The following is a 13,928-nucleotide window of genomic DNA, read 5'->3' as shown; positions in this document are numbered from 1 at the left end:
ATTTCTGTTTCGCAAACGAGCACTTTTTCCGGAAGAGTCGCGAGCTTTTCGGCTCGCTCACGAGGTCCCGGAGAATTACAGTATCAATTGCGACATCTTCGAGACTCAGATCAGCTGTTACTGGGGCTATCAGCCTTCAGAAAAGGTCCTCTTGAGTTTCGAAGATTTCATGGCCTTAACAAAGACAGACCTGGCCAAAGAAATCAAAGATTACGTAAGTTTGCCATACGTCGGGAGGGAGGATTGTCTAACCGAGTAACGACAGCAAAAAGACGTAATGCTAAAGAACAAGGGACAGTATGATGGAATGGTGTATGATACTCGGAACAATACAACAACATTGAGACGAATTATTTGCTATAATCCTTTCCAATGGCAGAATTTTTTAGCAAAGGAACAAGGAAAAGAAGAAGGAGAAAGAGAAAGAGAAAAACAGTTCATTACTCTAGAAGCGGGAAAAAAGATTCCGGGGCCACCGGGCGTCGATGGAAAGACGTTCTATCAGTGGTGGGACAACGTGGAAAAGTTTGGCTGGCATGTGCCAACTTATGCACTAGATCATGCACCATCAAATGAGACACCTTAAACCTGACTTTATTGAAGGGAGGCCAGGAATCTACTGTAATCGAGTACGAGATAGGGGGTATGTGACCCTCGTACACGTACGGTTGAGAAAAGCAACAAAGAAGTGGCAAGCTGCGGAACCAGCAGGAAACAATGCTACATCTACTCAAGTGAATTGAACCGGGAATTATCTCAACACTGGCCCTGATATTCTGTCTTACCCTTCAATTGCCTATCTTGAGATCCTTGATGACACCCAGAGCAAGTTCGTGGTCCAATATCTCAGCTGCTGGCGAGCCAGAGATTGCAACCTCAGATGGACTTGCATTCAATCGAGATTCGAGCTTTTTGAGGCGGCACCTCCACGCCTCGTGCGCATCGGGGAATGAATGTGATATGCAGAGCGACTTGGCTAGATAGAATGTCCTCTGCAGGCTCCCCTCCAAGGCGGTGAATGCGATGTGATGATATAGGCGTCCGATATTAGGGGTGGTTTCTGTAGTAATTGTATACCAGTATCTGCTGATACACCCCCGAGCTATGTGATCAGACTCTAAGTCTGGAGTCATTCTATTAGGGGCGATTAGCTGACCATGACTGAAACTCAGACCTTCAGGAACACTGACGCAAAACGACAGATATCACCCAAAGCTTCTGCAATGCTGTTTCTTGACGAAGAATCTACCGTCTCGTACAACATACACATAACTGTGTAAGCTGAATTGGCCATCTCGAAAACGGAATCACATGCGCTTGGGCAGTAGATACGCGTGAGCCGAAGAGGCTGATGTATACCTGTTGTCCACATTCGATCAAGAAAGGCGAAAGATTCGGCGCGATCAAAGACGCGACCCGAAGACTGATGTTGCCAGGTCAGAATGTAGTGTTTATAGTACCGTAGAAGGTCATGTTGCATTCCTAACATCTCTTGCCACTCCTTCATAGTGGGTTTCCGCCTGTCGAGCACCACTTGCTGATAGAAGTCGGTACATTTGCTTTCCAAAGCTGTCATTGCGGAACTGGTTTCGTCCAGCTCTTTCTGACATTGTTCTCGAGACAGAGACTTCCAAAGTAATGGCGAGACTGACGACACGCGGTTCCGAATAAGGGCCGTCCGAGGGAGATCGCTTGTTGGCCACGGATTTTGTAGCGTTCCTTGTACAGGTTCTCCCAATGCGGGACTCTCTTCTCTAGATTCAGCTGTCAGCCTAAACTCGATATGAGGAAATACAAGCACATGCTCGAGCCACAGTTCGGTCCAGTCGGAGATCCGTTCACTGATGGAAATTGCCTTCTTGGAAGAAGAGTGACCCGGCTCTCGGGGCGTCAGGATGGTTTCTGTTCCAATGTTCCCTGCGGTGACACTGTTACACGTAGCCGACTCCAATGCGGACTTTTGGATCATGGTGTTTCTTTGGGGAAATGGACAAAAGTGATACGGTTCTACAATACTAAGGATTTATCAGAGAGACTGAGAGTCTGAGATCTCTTAGCCTTATATATCCACGTAGACTTAGGCTGCGACTCCATCTCGGAATGGTCCGCCAGCATCGCAAGGATTTGTGGCGAACCATCAGGTGGTAGCCCTGCGCCTCGAAAATGCACATTTGTGCTTACTTGTTGGCGATTGTGGCTCGGTATCCGAATGGCTTGGCATTCAAAACACATCGGCACAACGCAACACCACACCCGACACCCAAAGCTTCGGGAAATCCCTGGGAGTCCACCTCTGTCAATGGAATTGCGATCTATTTGCTAGCGACGTGAATAAAGCGCTTCCAATTAGTTTGCGCTGCACCAGGCGTATGCTGGCAAACTATCCTGTCAACACCTCTCAGCCTCGAGCAATTTTGTCCATCACTCTTGTGTAAAGTATGCCAATGATTTTCCTTACACCACCCAAGGCCGTCATGGTAGCTTGACGTTCACCCCCTCTCTTCTTTCTCTGATTTTCCGAAGACTCTATATCTGCCGGATGGCCATGCTCCCGCAGATTGCGTCTCACTTCTTGAAACATCCTCAGACGACAATCGAAAGCTAGCGAGGTGTCAGCATATGAACTATACAACTTGACCTGACCTTGCATACAATATTGTCGGAGTTCTTTCAATACTTCAGCTTCACTTTCAGCGGTGTGCGACATGGTGCATCAGACAGCGGGGAATGAAAGGCAACCTGTGAGATTGCAAATACGCGCGGTAGGCTAGATTGCCACGCTGTTCTTAACACTTTTTACATCCACGTCTCACAGGGAGGTCTGGACTTCGACGTACAGATAGATCTATAGGATACGACGGCAATGCCTGGCTGACTCTCCCTTGCCTTCCGTCGCCCGTGTCCCCTCCTGCGATGCATTCAGAGGTGGTTGGCGGATACTACCCTTGTCTTCGGAGTTGATTTGCCACAGCACAAAATACTCATCCGCACGGCTACGAATTACACAGTATACGCAAACAGCAGGGGTGGGGAGGGAGGGCGTGGTTTAAGTGCAGAAGCGGAGCTTATGCGGGTAAGCCTAAGTGCAGAAGCGGAGCCTATGCGGGTAGGCTTAAGTGCAGAAACGGAGCTTATGCGGGTAGGCCTAAGTGCAGAAGCGGAGCCTATGCGGGTAGGCTTAAGTGCAGAAACGGAGCTTATGCGGGTAGGCTTAAGTGCAGAAACGGAGCTTATGCGGGTAGGCTTAAGTGCAGAAGCGGAGCCCATGCGGGTAAGCCTAAGTGCAGAAGCGGAGCCCATGCGGGTAGCAAGGTTCATATTAGCAAGGATAAATTAGCGTGCTGCGCTCGTGCATGCCGATGGATCCCCGCTAGTTTTGTGTGCTGGTTTGGCGGTATTGCTGGCAATGTAACTCCACGTCTTGAGTCTTCTGCACGTACGGATACGGATGGTTGACGTCCATCGCGAAAGCGATTGGGCTTGTCGAAATCAATCAGACCACACTATCTTCCCTCTGTTCCGGACTCCAATCAAGTTGATATCGCCGTCCATTTTAGTCTAAATCTCCTGTGATGCATACGATGTACCGCGCTACTCGGGGTACAACGCACATGGCTGCCTGTTCCTACATCTTTGACCAACAAATGGCCATCCAGTTTATCTCATCCCCGGAAGTGCCGTATATGCCTCCGACCATCACATCGGGGGGTATCAAAGAGAACGAATCGTTGCTTCCAAAGTGGTTGGGCATCTGCAGGCGACAGATCGATCTGCACTTAAGCCTACCAGCATATGCAGCTGGAGAGCTGCGTGGAAAATGATTGATTACGATCTATACCACCACTGGAGCTTGGCACAACGTCAGAGCCAGCCCTAACTGACGGTCTTGGATGTAGCGTCCCTTCAAAATAAAAACCTCACTTGTACTGCGTACTTTGTGGTCTGACGAACCGCCTTTAACCCTAGCGTCATATTACCTCCTTTACCCCCTTTAGCAGCCATCTACCCATCTTACTTTCAGGTAGTGACCACCATGGACGACCGTTACCCCTGCAGGAATAGATTCAAGTACGGCGTAGACTGCCCTGCGTGGGTCCGAGTACATTTAGCACGATGCGAGGACTGTGTTATGGTAAGTTACTTGCATGAAACCGGAAACCCCGCTGACAGATGAACATAGCATAACCTATAGAACAACATGCATTTGACGAGTTGACCGCTTCTGTAGCGAAAAGGTTGTTGTGGAAGAGATATCCATGTGGAACAAGGTGCGCAGTTTCTAGGTCGAGATGGAACATCAAAGTGACTGCAAAAAACGCACACGGGTTGTGATAAGAGTCCTTCTTGTCTTGGATAATTTGTAAAGAAATTCCGACGACTCACAATGCTTTCCTCGCCCAGAGCATAATCTCGTCAGGGTGCTCCACTTCTTCACATGTGTCGTTGGTGCCAACCTTGAATATGAGGCTACAGGTGCCCTATCTACTATGTATCAATGTCCGCTCTCCGTAGACTCCCTCAAGCTCGAAAATCGTTTAAAGTTCATCAGCCTTTCTTATCTTGACCAGTATAGTTCTCTCACATATCCACGTCGACTTCATTTTTCTGCAAAAGCCCCTTGCCGCATAGTATTCTTCCTTACCCTAACGGAAAATATCATCCTCGTCCTAGAAGAAGAGAAGGCAGGGGAGCGATATCATGTCGACGCCAGCACTTATAGAGATTGTCTCTCAGTGTCACCTACAAGAGCCCAGATGCTGGTCTGAAAGCTGCCACAATGAAGAGCTCGGCTCACAAATTCTCATAACTACCCTCATCGAGGTTCAGTGGGTAAACTCGCATCGCCAACAATGGCTTGGTTCTTCAGCTGATTTTAACAAGAGCACGTCGTATCAACAGCTACAGGGAGGAGAAGTAACGGATGAGGAGTCCCCTTCGGATGTATGACATGTTTGAAGTAACAGCCCTTTCATGTGGAACGGTAGCGAACAGGCTATCAGTGCAGGCCAGATGAGACTGTCGAGCCTCACTACCACTCGAACCCAAATTGTGACACAAAAGTGGCACCGGGCAAGCATTCGAGCAATGCCTTTCTACAAATACTCGATCAGTTTGATCTAAAGGGCAGAGAAAGAGGAAGACAGAAGAGGTGATCAAGCAAATTTTAACATCAGACAATCCCTTCGAAGTATTAGGACCTGGTCAGGCGCTGAATATCGCCAAAAGATTTTCTGTAGAAAACAACACACGAACACACATTTCTATTGGCGAAAATTGAAAAGCCTCCACACTCGCGCATGCCTGTAGCAGAAGGCACCAACTTGACAGCTCAAAAGGTCGCAAGGCCTGCGAGAGGTATGGGAGCTGTGATGCAATAACGTGCAGTCTGAATCCTCGAGTAGGAAGATTGCCCTGAGCACCAGGTTAAGCGCCCCTAAGCCGTGGCATTTTCGCTCTCTTAGTGACTTGTAAGCCTACCTTGCGGAGAGATAAGCCTGGCTTAGGAAACACGTTTTGCTCGGGGAGGGGGGGGCTTCGAGACCCCGAATGGTAAGTAAGGCGGCGGATCGACGCAAATGCGGACTCTACGAGGCGTCCAAGCCGTCGCCAACTGCCTAATTGTCAAACCCATCAGGCTGCCCTCTAAATCCATGATAGGTCGGGGTTCATGGGCCGGCCGTCTCAAGTTCGCACGAATGGACTGCACCATGTTTCATTCACCAAACAAGGCGTCCCCGGGGATAAAAATGGTATAAAGACCCTGCTCTAGCACGTCCTATAGTAGCCTTGACCGTCTAGACAACGAAGGCTTTGCAAGCAGCCGCAAGATTCCGGACCGAGAACAGCACTCACACCAAGTAGGTAACGAATGCGCCATCTGGCAGCCCGACATCCGTTAACCCCTCTAATTCCTGTGCACAGCTCTTAGTCGTTACCCAGCTGGCCCAAGAAAGAGAAGAGAAAGAAAGTGGAGCCGAGTTATTGCCGAGACGACGAATTCGGTGCACCATGCGCATCGCCATCGACTACAAGATGGACGATCGACTCGTGGCGAGATTTGAAGAGATGAAACTACGCGCCCATCACAAGGCAGGCGGCTATTCGCATCGGATCAATTTCCTGAGGCACCTTCGAGCGAAAGGCCCGGCCGTACTTGTCGACAAAACTTCTTTGAAGAAAGAAAAAGATGATAAACCGCTGACAACGACGCACGATTTTGACACAAATCAAGCGCCTCTCTCGACGTCAAGCCGTAACTTCGACACTCAGCCTATACTATGGGACGATGCAGAAGTGATGGTCAAAAAACTTGAGACTAGACCTATCAGCCACAAGCAGCTCGTGGCTGAAGTCAAAGGCATTTTCGCCGGGCTCGTGCTACTCGAGAGCAAGTGTATCGAGGTCGTCAACGCCCAGTTTTCCAAAACGGACTCAAAGCTCAATCATGAGCAATGGGAGGCCCTTGTTGTACTGCACCGTACTCTTCTACATGAGCACCATGACTTCCTCTTGGCCTCTCAGCATCCCTCCGCCAGTCCAGCCTTACGTCGGCTTGCAATTAAGAATGAAATGCCAGAGCGCTTGAGGAAGAACGGGATCCATTCCTTTCTGGAGTTATTACACAAACGTCTGCCTGAATCACTCGAGCACATGCGAAATTTCGTCAACTTGGCGTATTCCTTCACCGCTCTGCTATATGAGACGGTGCCGGCTTTCAAAGGAACTTGGATTGAATGTCTTGGCGATTTGGGAACATACCGGTGAGTAACATGACTTCGACAGCGCTGCTGCCCGCTGACGGGTCTAGAATGGCTATAAATGACAATGACCTTCGGGATCGCGAAGTCTCGACATCAATGACACGTTATTGGTACTCCAAGGCCAGTGTAGAGTCTCCTTCAATCGGCCGTCTATATCACAAATCAGCGACCTTCGCGAAACCGAATACTCTCGAGCGTCTCTTCTTCTACACAAAGTCGCTCTGTGTACGGGCTCCATTTATTGAAGCTCGATCCCTTATGACGTTCTTCGATCGGAACAACGATGAGGTCTTCGACATGCCTATTCTCAGCACATGTTCGCTCGAATGCAAGGAGGCTCCAAGCATGGAACTGACAAATGAAGTGATTGAATCTCTAAACTTGGATGGCCTCGACGCCGGAACCGAGGAACTTGACCGCCTGGAATCCGCTTCTATTATGGTTGATGCTTCGGAAGCCGACCTAGAGGATCTCGATTTCGTGATGGTCGAGATCACGGCTGATGACGTGAACGAGGTCGATCTCATGCAACAGGAATCTCCATACATCATCACCGTGGCTCTCCATGACGTCGACGTCGACATCATAGGCATCGAGGCTATAGATATCAACACTGCTTTCGTGCGTGCCCATGATCTTCTGTTCTCCGGAAAGCACCGCGACCAGTTCATTGCGTACTCGGAAGCCTTTACTGAAAACCTCGCGGCGTCCATATGCCGGTCGGCGGAGCAGGGGTACCAAATCTCAATCGTGCTGAGTTGCGCTCTTCTTGAGTACGGGAATAGGAGCAACCCGGTCATGAGGGCTATCCAAAAACGACGTCCGGACGAAGAAGGCTTGGCTGCGGACGACATCCAAAGTTTCGACGAGATAGCACCCATCCCAGCTCAGAGATTCACCGATGCGCTTGAGTTCGTGTTCCGTGCCCACAGAGCGGTGCTTGGTCTCACTGGCGATGACAAGGCTTCACGTTACTCCTACATGCATGTCGTCCTGGTCTTCCTGCACCACTTGTCACAATTCCCCGGTGCGATGGCATATATTGAGGCTAAGGTGCCCTGGAGCATGATCTGCTCATTCTTGAATATCGCCATGGAGTCATGTTCATCCGTCCAAAATATCAAGTCGGATAATTCGCCGACACCTGTCATTTCGAGTGCTCAGCCGCTGCCGGAGGACTTTGCACAGATGGGTTTGCTATGGGCTGAAGAGTATTATCCCGACAAATGGTTTACGGGAAAAGAGATACACACCGACGAGGACGGTCTACCCCCTGACTATATGATGCAGGAGCGTGTATACCGGTGCCTTTGGCTTGGGTGTCGTCTTGCCGAATCAGGCAGCTGGTTGAAGTATGACAAGAACCTCATGCGGTTTCAGGTGGACGCGAGGTTTGACGTCGAACTTTGAAGCCGCGGTGGCAGAACTCTGATTTGGGGTGATATGGGCAATTTTCATGTCCCTGATCAAAGCGGTGACGTATCATTAAAATGTTTCACGGTGTCGGGAGATGAGTAAGGTATAGTAAGTAGTGAGCGACAGGAAGTAAATTGCAAGCTCCGTCAATATGAATTAGGACTTCACATGACTATTTAGCCCGCCGGCGGGCTTTCAGACTACATGTGCAGCCCTTTTGAGTGCCGTCTCGACTGGGTTGACCCTTATTCATGCTCCATCATACCACAGCCCAGCGGGTGCAGAGAAAGTGCAGAGAAAGTGCTGTTGCCAGGTGTATCGACGTATCTGGAAGCCTCCGCTAGACAATGTGCCGTTTCCTGCTAGCCCGGCGTCCCTCCTTCGTGCTTCGCTCATCAAAGCCACAAAAATGGCCAGAAGCAAATGAAGACCACCTGCAACGCTTCCTGTAGCCCACGGAAGGTTCGGCTTGTTCAAGTGTGATATGGTCCTCCGCAAAATACTATCTGACAAGGTCAAAGGCAGATAGAGGGCTTAGTGTCGCCTGATCAGAGAGACCAGATTGATCTTCCTGATTGTTGGATGACTGTGGAAAATTGATAAACGTTGCAATGGTAGCTCGAGCTTCCTGCAAAGACTGTGACGCTACCCAGGAGTCTGTGAAATAATTTCGTGGTGGTGTCGTGAAGCAGCCAATATGATATGCTTGACTATGATACACGATCAGCATCGTTCCAACCGCACAGAACACGGCTTAACTGACAGATGACCACGCTGGTGGTGAAGCCAGAAGGGACGATCCCATTGATGATCATATCCTGCATGTTTCTCAAGGTACGGGGCCATGGAGTGATAAATACTTTGCGTTAAGTAGTTTTCGTTTTCACAAAGAGGACGCATTTGTTGTTCTTGAATATCGTAATCGAAGAGTTGACCGTTTGTTGTTAGTCGGTACGCTACAAAGTGTCTCAGGCAATCTCCTGCGATATTGTGTTGCTGCTCTGATGGTACGAAGGCATGTCGGAGTTGACCTGATATCTCTGGATCAGACGACTGTGGCATACTTTGTGGGTAAAATTGGGGCTCGACAAAATGGGGCGATTCTCGATATGAAGGAGTCTCGTTCACTAGATAATGTTGAACGGGCCCTGGATCTGGCAGGGCTTCCTGAAGAGGGCCGATGCCTGCTAAGAGTTTTTCTTGTCCCTAAAGAAGATCAATAGAGTGACCTTGAAAGTACATGAGGCCTTGATTTACCAGCTGTGTTGGCCGTCGAAGTCGCTGAAAGTTGGATCTTTGGGCACAATACTTATGGTGTTTGGTACATTCTTGGCATGGGACATTTCTGTCGCATTTTTTCTTTGACCGCGTGCATTCAGCGCAGGGCGTTCCCAAGGCACGAGCCTTGTTGTTATCCATGACACAAGTCATGTTGTTGTTCGTGCATCGTTGGCACGGGAGATTTCCGTCACATCCTTTTTTCCGTCGCGTGCATTCGTTGCAGGCCTTGAGCAATGAGCAACATCTCAAATCATGATTGAGAGACTTACTACCATAGCTACTCGTGATCTCTTGGCTTTCTCCATGCTGTTGAACAGATTTGATGCAAAGACACTTCGGCACTGAAAGTGAAAGTTCAAGGCATCCATATCATATATACCCCGACGTATAGCGCGAAACTGAGTGGTTTCTCTCGGACATAAGTTGTCTTACAGCTGAGGCCTCTCCTCTCGCGGTAGATTGTCGCTGTCCTATGGGAGTCTGCGGTGTTGCCGACTCGGCAATTCAGAGTATCAGCCAGTTCACATGAGCCTGGAGTCACTACCTCTCCTGTGGGGCTATCAAGGAGGCAGAAGAGGCACAGGTCATGCTTCATGCACGGTGGCGTCTTGCACATGCCTACTGTACTTGCAGGCGACTGAGTCTGCTCAATCAGATAGTCGAGAAATCGAGGGCTGGTCGTTCGACGGACGTCTGATTTGTATCTTAGGTAGCTGAGTACTTCCTTCCGTACTAGGTACATTACCCCGGTTCCCCGGAATGGTGGAGTGGTCGTGTAACCGGAAGATGCCCTTGCCTTAAGATGGACCTTGCTCTGGCCATTGAACCCAGACTCGCTGTACTAAGATGATATTCTTAGTCCAGCTCCATGCATGCGACCCTTCGCTTTTGGTTGATTGGCGTGATAATGCGACCATTAATCATATTGCTAGGTATTGCCTCATAATTAAGGATGTGCAGAAAAACAGCCGGCACTTCCGCCATCACACCCTGGTCCAGTTCCTACACGGTAATACGCATCCTCCTGCCAGCGAGACGCGCCTGAAGCTCTATTCCGTGTCAACTTGAACAATGAGCATACTGAACCATTGGCCGTCTTCTTGGTCGAGTTGCAGCAGAATGCAGCATCACGCCAGGCATAGCGGAGGGTGGCTGTATTCGTGTAGGGTCAATGGAATGCGAAGTCCTCTTCAAGGCGAAGGGTATATCATCAAGAATGCCAACAAAGTCTTCAAGGCAGGCATGGATCGAACACCCGGTGGCCATGTTTCATCGAAATAGAGGGATTATTGTTGCCCTATTGGGCGAGGTCAGGTTCTGGTTGTTGCTACATTCACGCCATGCCCCAAAAAGGGGTGATTTATTCCATAACCTCGCTCCCAATCATCCTCGCCACTACTCTGTCGACTGCCCGATATGTCGCTGCCAAAGCTTCCAATATCCGCCCCCCTTATCTAAAAGCGATCTATGAGTCCCTTTCTCCACGATTCGTCCCTTGTCTCCTAGCAAAAGAATCTCGTCGGCATCCATGATCGAAGGGAGACGATGCCTAATACACATTATCAGATTGCAATCGGCGCGAGGGGCAGTAAAGGAGGACAAACGCTACGAAAATGCATGTCGTGCCACTTAATGCCTCGCTGAGGTTTGACTTCAATAACCATTCGGTTTCGGCGTCTAGTGCACTGGTTCCTTCATCAATCAGTACGATCGAACGCGGGTTGAGAAACAGGCGACCGAAATTTAGTCTTTGCTTCTCGCCCCCAGAGAAGTTTCTGTATTCCTTAGCCATTAGCGGTGTCCTCGATAGCGACCCACCTGGATACTCACCGCCCATTGGCTCCGGCGGGTGTGTCGTACTTCTTTGGTCGCTGAGACACAACATCGTCCAGAGAAGCTTTTTGCAAGGCTACTTTCATCTGTTCATCCGTGGCGTCGCGCTTGGCATACTTGAGATTGTCTTTCACTGAGCAGTTGAAGATGAAAGGATCCTGCTCTATGATTCCTACATATCCCCGTAAACTACAATCACGAATCATTAGTTGAATACTTGAGTGATTCTCAAACGTAGGAGAGCTTACGAGTCAATGTCAACCTCTTCGATGTTTTGGTTGTCGATCAATATCTCTCCGCTGTCAGGCTTTTCTTGGCCCGTCACTAGAGCGAGTAACGTCGATTTGCCAACGCCTGAGGGGCCAACCAAGGCTGTCTTCGTCCCTGCAGGAATACGGTGACTGAAATCCTCAAGAATGGTTTGTTGACCCCTGCGAAACGTGACGTTTCTGAATTCCAGCTCGCCTCCCTGGAACTCTAGCTTTGGAAGTTTTGGGCCGTCCTTCGTCGTCCGTTCCAGAAGCTTTCTCACCTCATCAGCTTCTTGTAATTTCTTCACAATGTCTCTTGTAGATATCCTCAGACGTTCGAGTGGCTGGGAGAGTATGCTCCAGTACATCGGGTACCTGAAAAAGTCCCCAGGGGTAGCTCTTCCGTCAAGAACAAGTTTGATGACGACAAGCATTCCCGCCATACAGCCTATAAAGAGCACTAGATCCATGAGTGAGTAAGCTTTGGTTACGATTGATAAAAATTTCCATTGCAAGGAGAAAACTGTCGCCACTCTTTTGTTGTTTTCTTCAATTTGGTACTGTAGCTGATTATAGCTTGCAGCAGTTCTCCAGCCACGAATCGTGTCCTGCCGTTGCTGCTTCTGGTGGCTGTCGGCTGCCAGAAGCGACCTACGAGACTCCAAGACTTGGTGAGTAGATCGGCGAAGGACGATACCAACCAAGGTCGAGCAAATAGCCAGATCAAGTAATATAATCGGTCCGGTTATTGTGACAAGGAATAGGGTGGCAGAAAAGGCTGCAATCACACTAGGAATCATGTCCTGTAAGACTGAGTCGAATATTTGGTCGACACCTTCAGCCCGCTCGATGACGAGTCCGCTGTTGGTTGAATCCATTGAGTTGTGATAGGAAGGGTCAGCCCACATGAGTGTATCGTAGACTGTTGTTTGTACTTTTTTTTGCCGGTATGTGATCAACTCCAGCCATAGCCAGTTGGATGATAGGGAAAGGCCGACCCGTGATACTAAGAAACGTAAGATCGCTAACTTGACCATCGGCAGGAGGACGTCGTGCCAAGTCTTAGCAGAGTATAGCGCGTCTAGGACATCGCCGAATGCTGAAGCATCCAAGATGCCTAACCCTTGCAGGGCCAGCTTGAGCCCGAACAAGAGGACAAACCTCCACTTCAAATCCGGTCGATCAGCGGGCCAGATGAATTGTTTCATGATTCTGAACCGAAGAACCCACGCCCAGAACCCGAGGTCTTTCACCTCGTCTGTCGCTGTTTTGTGGTGGCTCTCGGAATTGTCTGTACGAACGCTTGAGATGGGATTGGAGTCGGAGAAGGCGTTAAAGCCTGCTGATTCCTCGTCTTGAGGAATGCTTCCGTACCCATCTTCGGAGCCCAGAAGAAAGCAGGAGATGAGAATGAGTAGTAGAATTATTTTAGCGAACGCAAGAGTGAGCTCAATGATTGACCAGTCGTAGTATTGAATGTCCGTGCTGAGATGTCGTGCAACCTGCACGACTTCATGAGAGAGACCAAGGCACCAGACACAGGCGTAGGGCTTCCAAGCATATGAACTGTTCTCGAACAGCCTGTCAGACTGGATAGAAGTCGCAATGGCGTAGAGTGTTGTGTGATAGACTGAAATCCCCAGGGGATACGATCGTAATAGGGGCTCGAGTTGCAGTATGGAATCACTCCAGCTGAGAGCCAATTGAGCCCGAGTAGCCCAAAGGAGTGTCCGAGGTGATGTGATGCGGCGCGGATTGGCGATATAAGGTGAAAATACAGAGAGTATCACAGCTGCACTCGTGCAAACGACTTGCAGACTGCCAATCCAGCTGGATTCTAAGACCATGATTGTTTTGACGAGTTCAAGGCGAGAAGCCTAAGATGCGATGCATAGGTAGTAGCAGTGCGAGAATAATTAATTTCAAGCGTGGAATCATCAATGGTACTTGAGAGAATTCTTATACGATTCAGTTCGCAAAGGCTCACCAAACGTAAAGCAAAAGGCTGCAGTCTAGGCCACCAAGACGAGGACAGCTTATGCATCGCCAAATTGATAATAACACGCTAGGCAATGGTTTAGAGATGCGAATGATACAGGTTGCTGCGCGCGATGTGCCTTTGCCTTTGCTACAGCCAAGTACTTGGGGTTTGTATCTCAATAACACATCATCAGACTGCAGACTTAATCCTTTCTTTCCGAGGACGATAATCTCCTCTGCATCCATGATTGAGGAGCTTCGGTGCCTGTTGTGGTTAGAGTGGGACTGACTATTATGGAGTGTAAGGTCGCTTACCCCGCAATGACCATCGTTCTTCCTCCGAGATTTTTCGAAAAACTTTTCTTGATGAGGCTTTCAGTGATTGCATCCTGAAAGCTGGTACCTT

General features: G+C 49.3%; 4 protein-coding genes across 4 annotated transcripts; 1 reads left to right on the top strand and 3 right to left on the bottom strand.

The window, feature by feature from the left end:
• Window positions 1-788: 788 nt before the first annotated feature.
• Window positions 789-1,489, bottom strand: CABS01_16427 (uncharacterized protein; the record flags this gene model as incomplete). The annotated part of the gene is made up of 2 exons (XM_060549757.1): window positions 789-1,134; window positions 1,185-1,489. The coding sequence occupies 2 exons, from the start codon at window positions 1,487-1,489 to the stop codon at window positions 789-791; spliced, it is 651 nt and encodes a 216-aa protein (XP_060389387.1).
• Window positions 1,490-2,398: 909 nt separating this feature from the next.
• On the bottom strand, window positions 2,399-2,707 carry CABS01_16426 (uncharacterized protein; the record flags this gene model as incomplete). Its single annotated transcript, XM_060549756.1, has 2 exons — window positions 2,399-2,601; window positions 2,653-2,707. The coding sequence occupies 2 exons, from the start codon at window positions 2,705-2,707 to the stop codon at window positions 2,399-2,401; spliced, it is 258 nt and encodes an 85-aa protein (XP_060389386.1).
• A 3,302-nt stretch (window positions 2,708-6,009) lies between these two features.
• Window positions 6,010-8,171, top strand: CABS01_16425 (uncharacterized protein; the record flags this gene model as incomplete). The annotated part of the gene is made up of 2 exons (XM_060549755.1): window positions 6,010-6,761; window positions 6,809-8,171. 2 exons carry the CDS (start codon window positions 6,010-6,012, stop codon window positions 8,169-8,171), a joined length of 2,115 nt encoding a protein of 704 aa, XP_060389385.1.
• Window positions 8,172-11,007: 2,836 nt separating this feature from the next.
• On the bottom strand, window positions 11,008-12,420 carry CABS01_16424 (mitochondrial ATP-binding cassette sub-family B member 6; the record flags this gene model as incomplete). Its single annotated transcript, XM_060549754.1, has 3 exons — window positions 11,008-11,233; window positions 11,289-11,480; window positions 11,540-12,420. The coding sequence occupies 3 exons, from the start codon at window positions 12,418-12,420 to the stop codon at window positions 11,008-11,010; spliced, it is 1,299 nt and encodes a 432-aa protein (XP_060389384.1).
• Between the last annotated feature and the right edge of the window lie 1,508 nt (window positions 12,421-13,928).

The sequence above is a fragment of the Colletotrichum abscissum genome (assembly GCF_030869225.1).
Source record: "Colletotrichum abscissum strain IMI 504890 chromosome Unknown Scaffold_98.1, whole genome shotgun sequence".
In the NCBI taxonomy this organism is placed as follows: Eukaryota; Fungi; Ascomycota; class Sordariomycetes; order Glomerellales; family Glomerellaceae; genus Colletotrichum; species Colletotrichum abscissum.
Note: the sequence above shows the minus strand (reverse complement) of the source record. Positions and strands in the feature narration are given on the sequence as shown.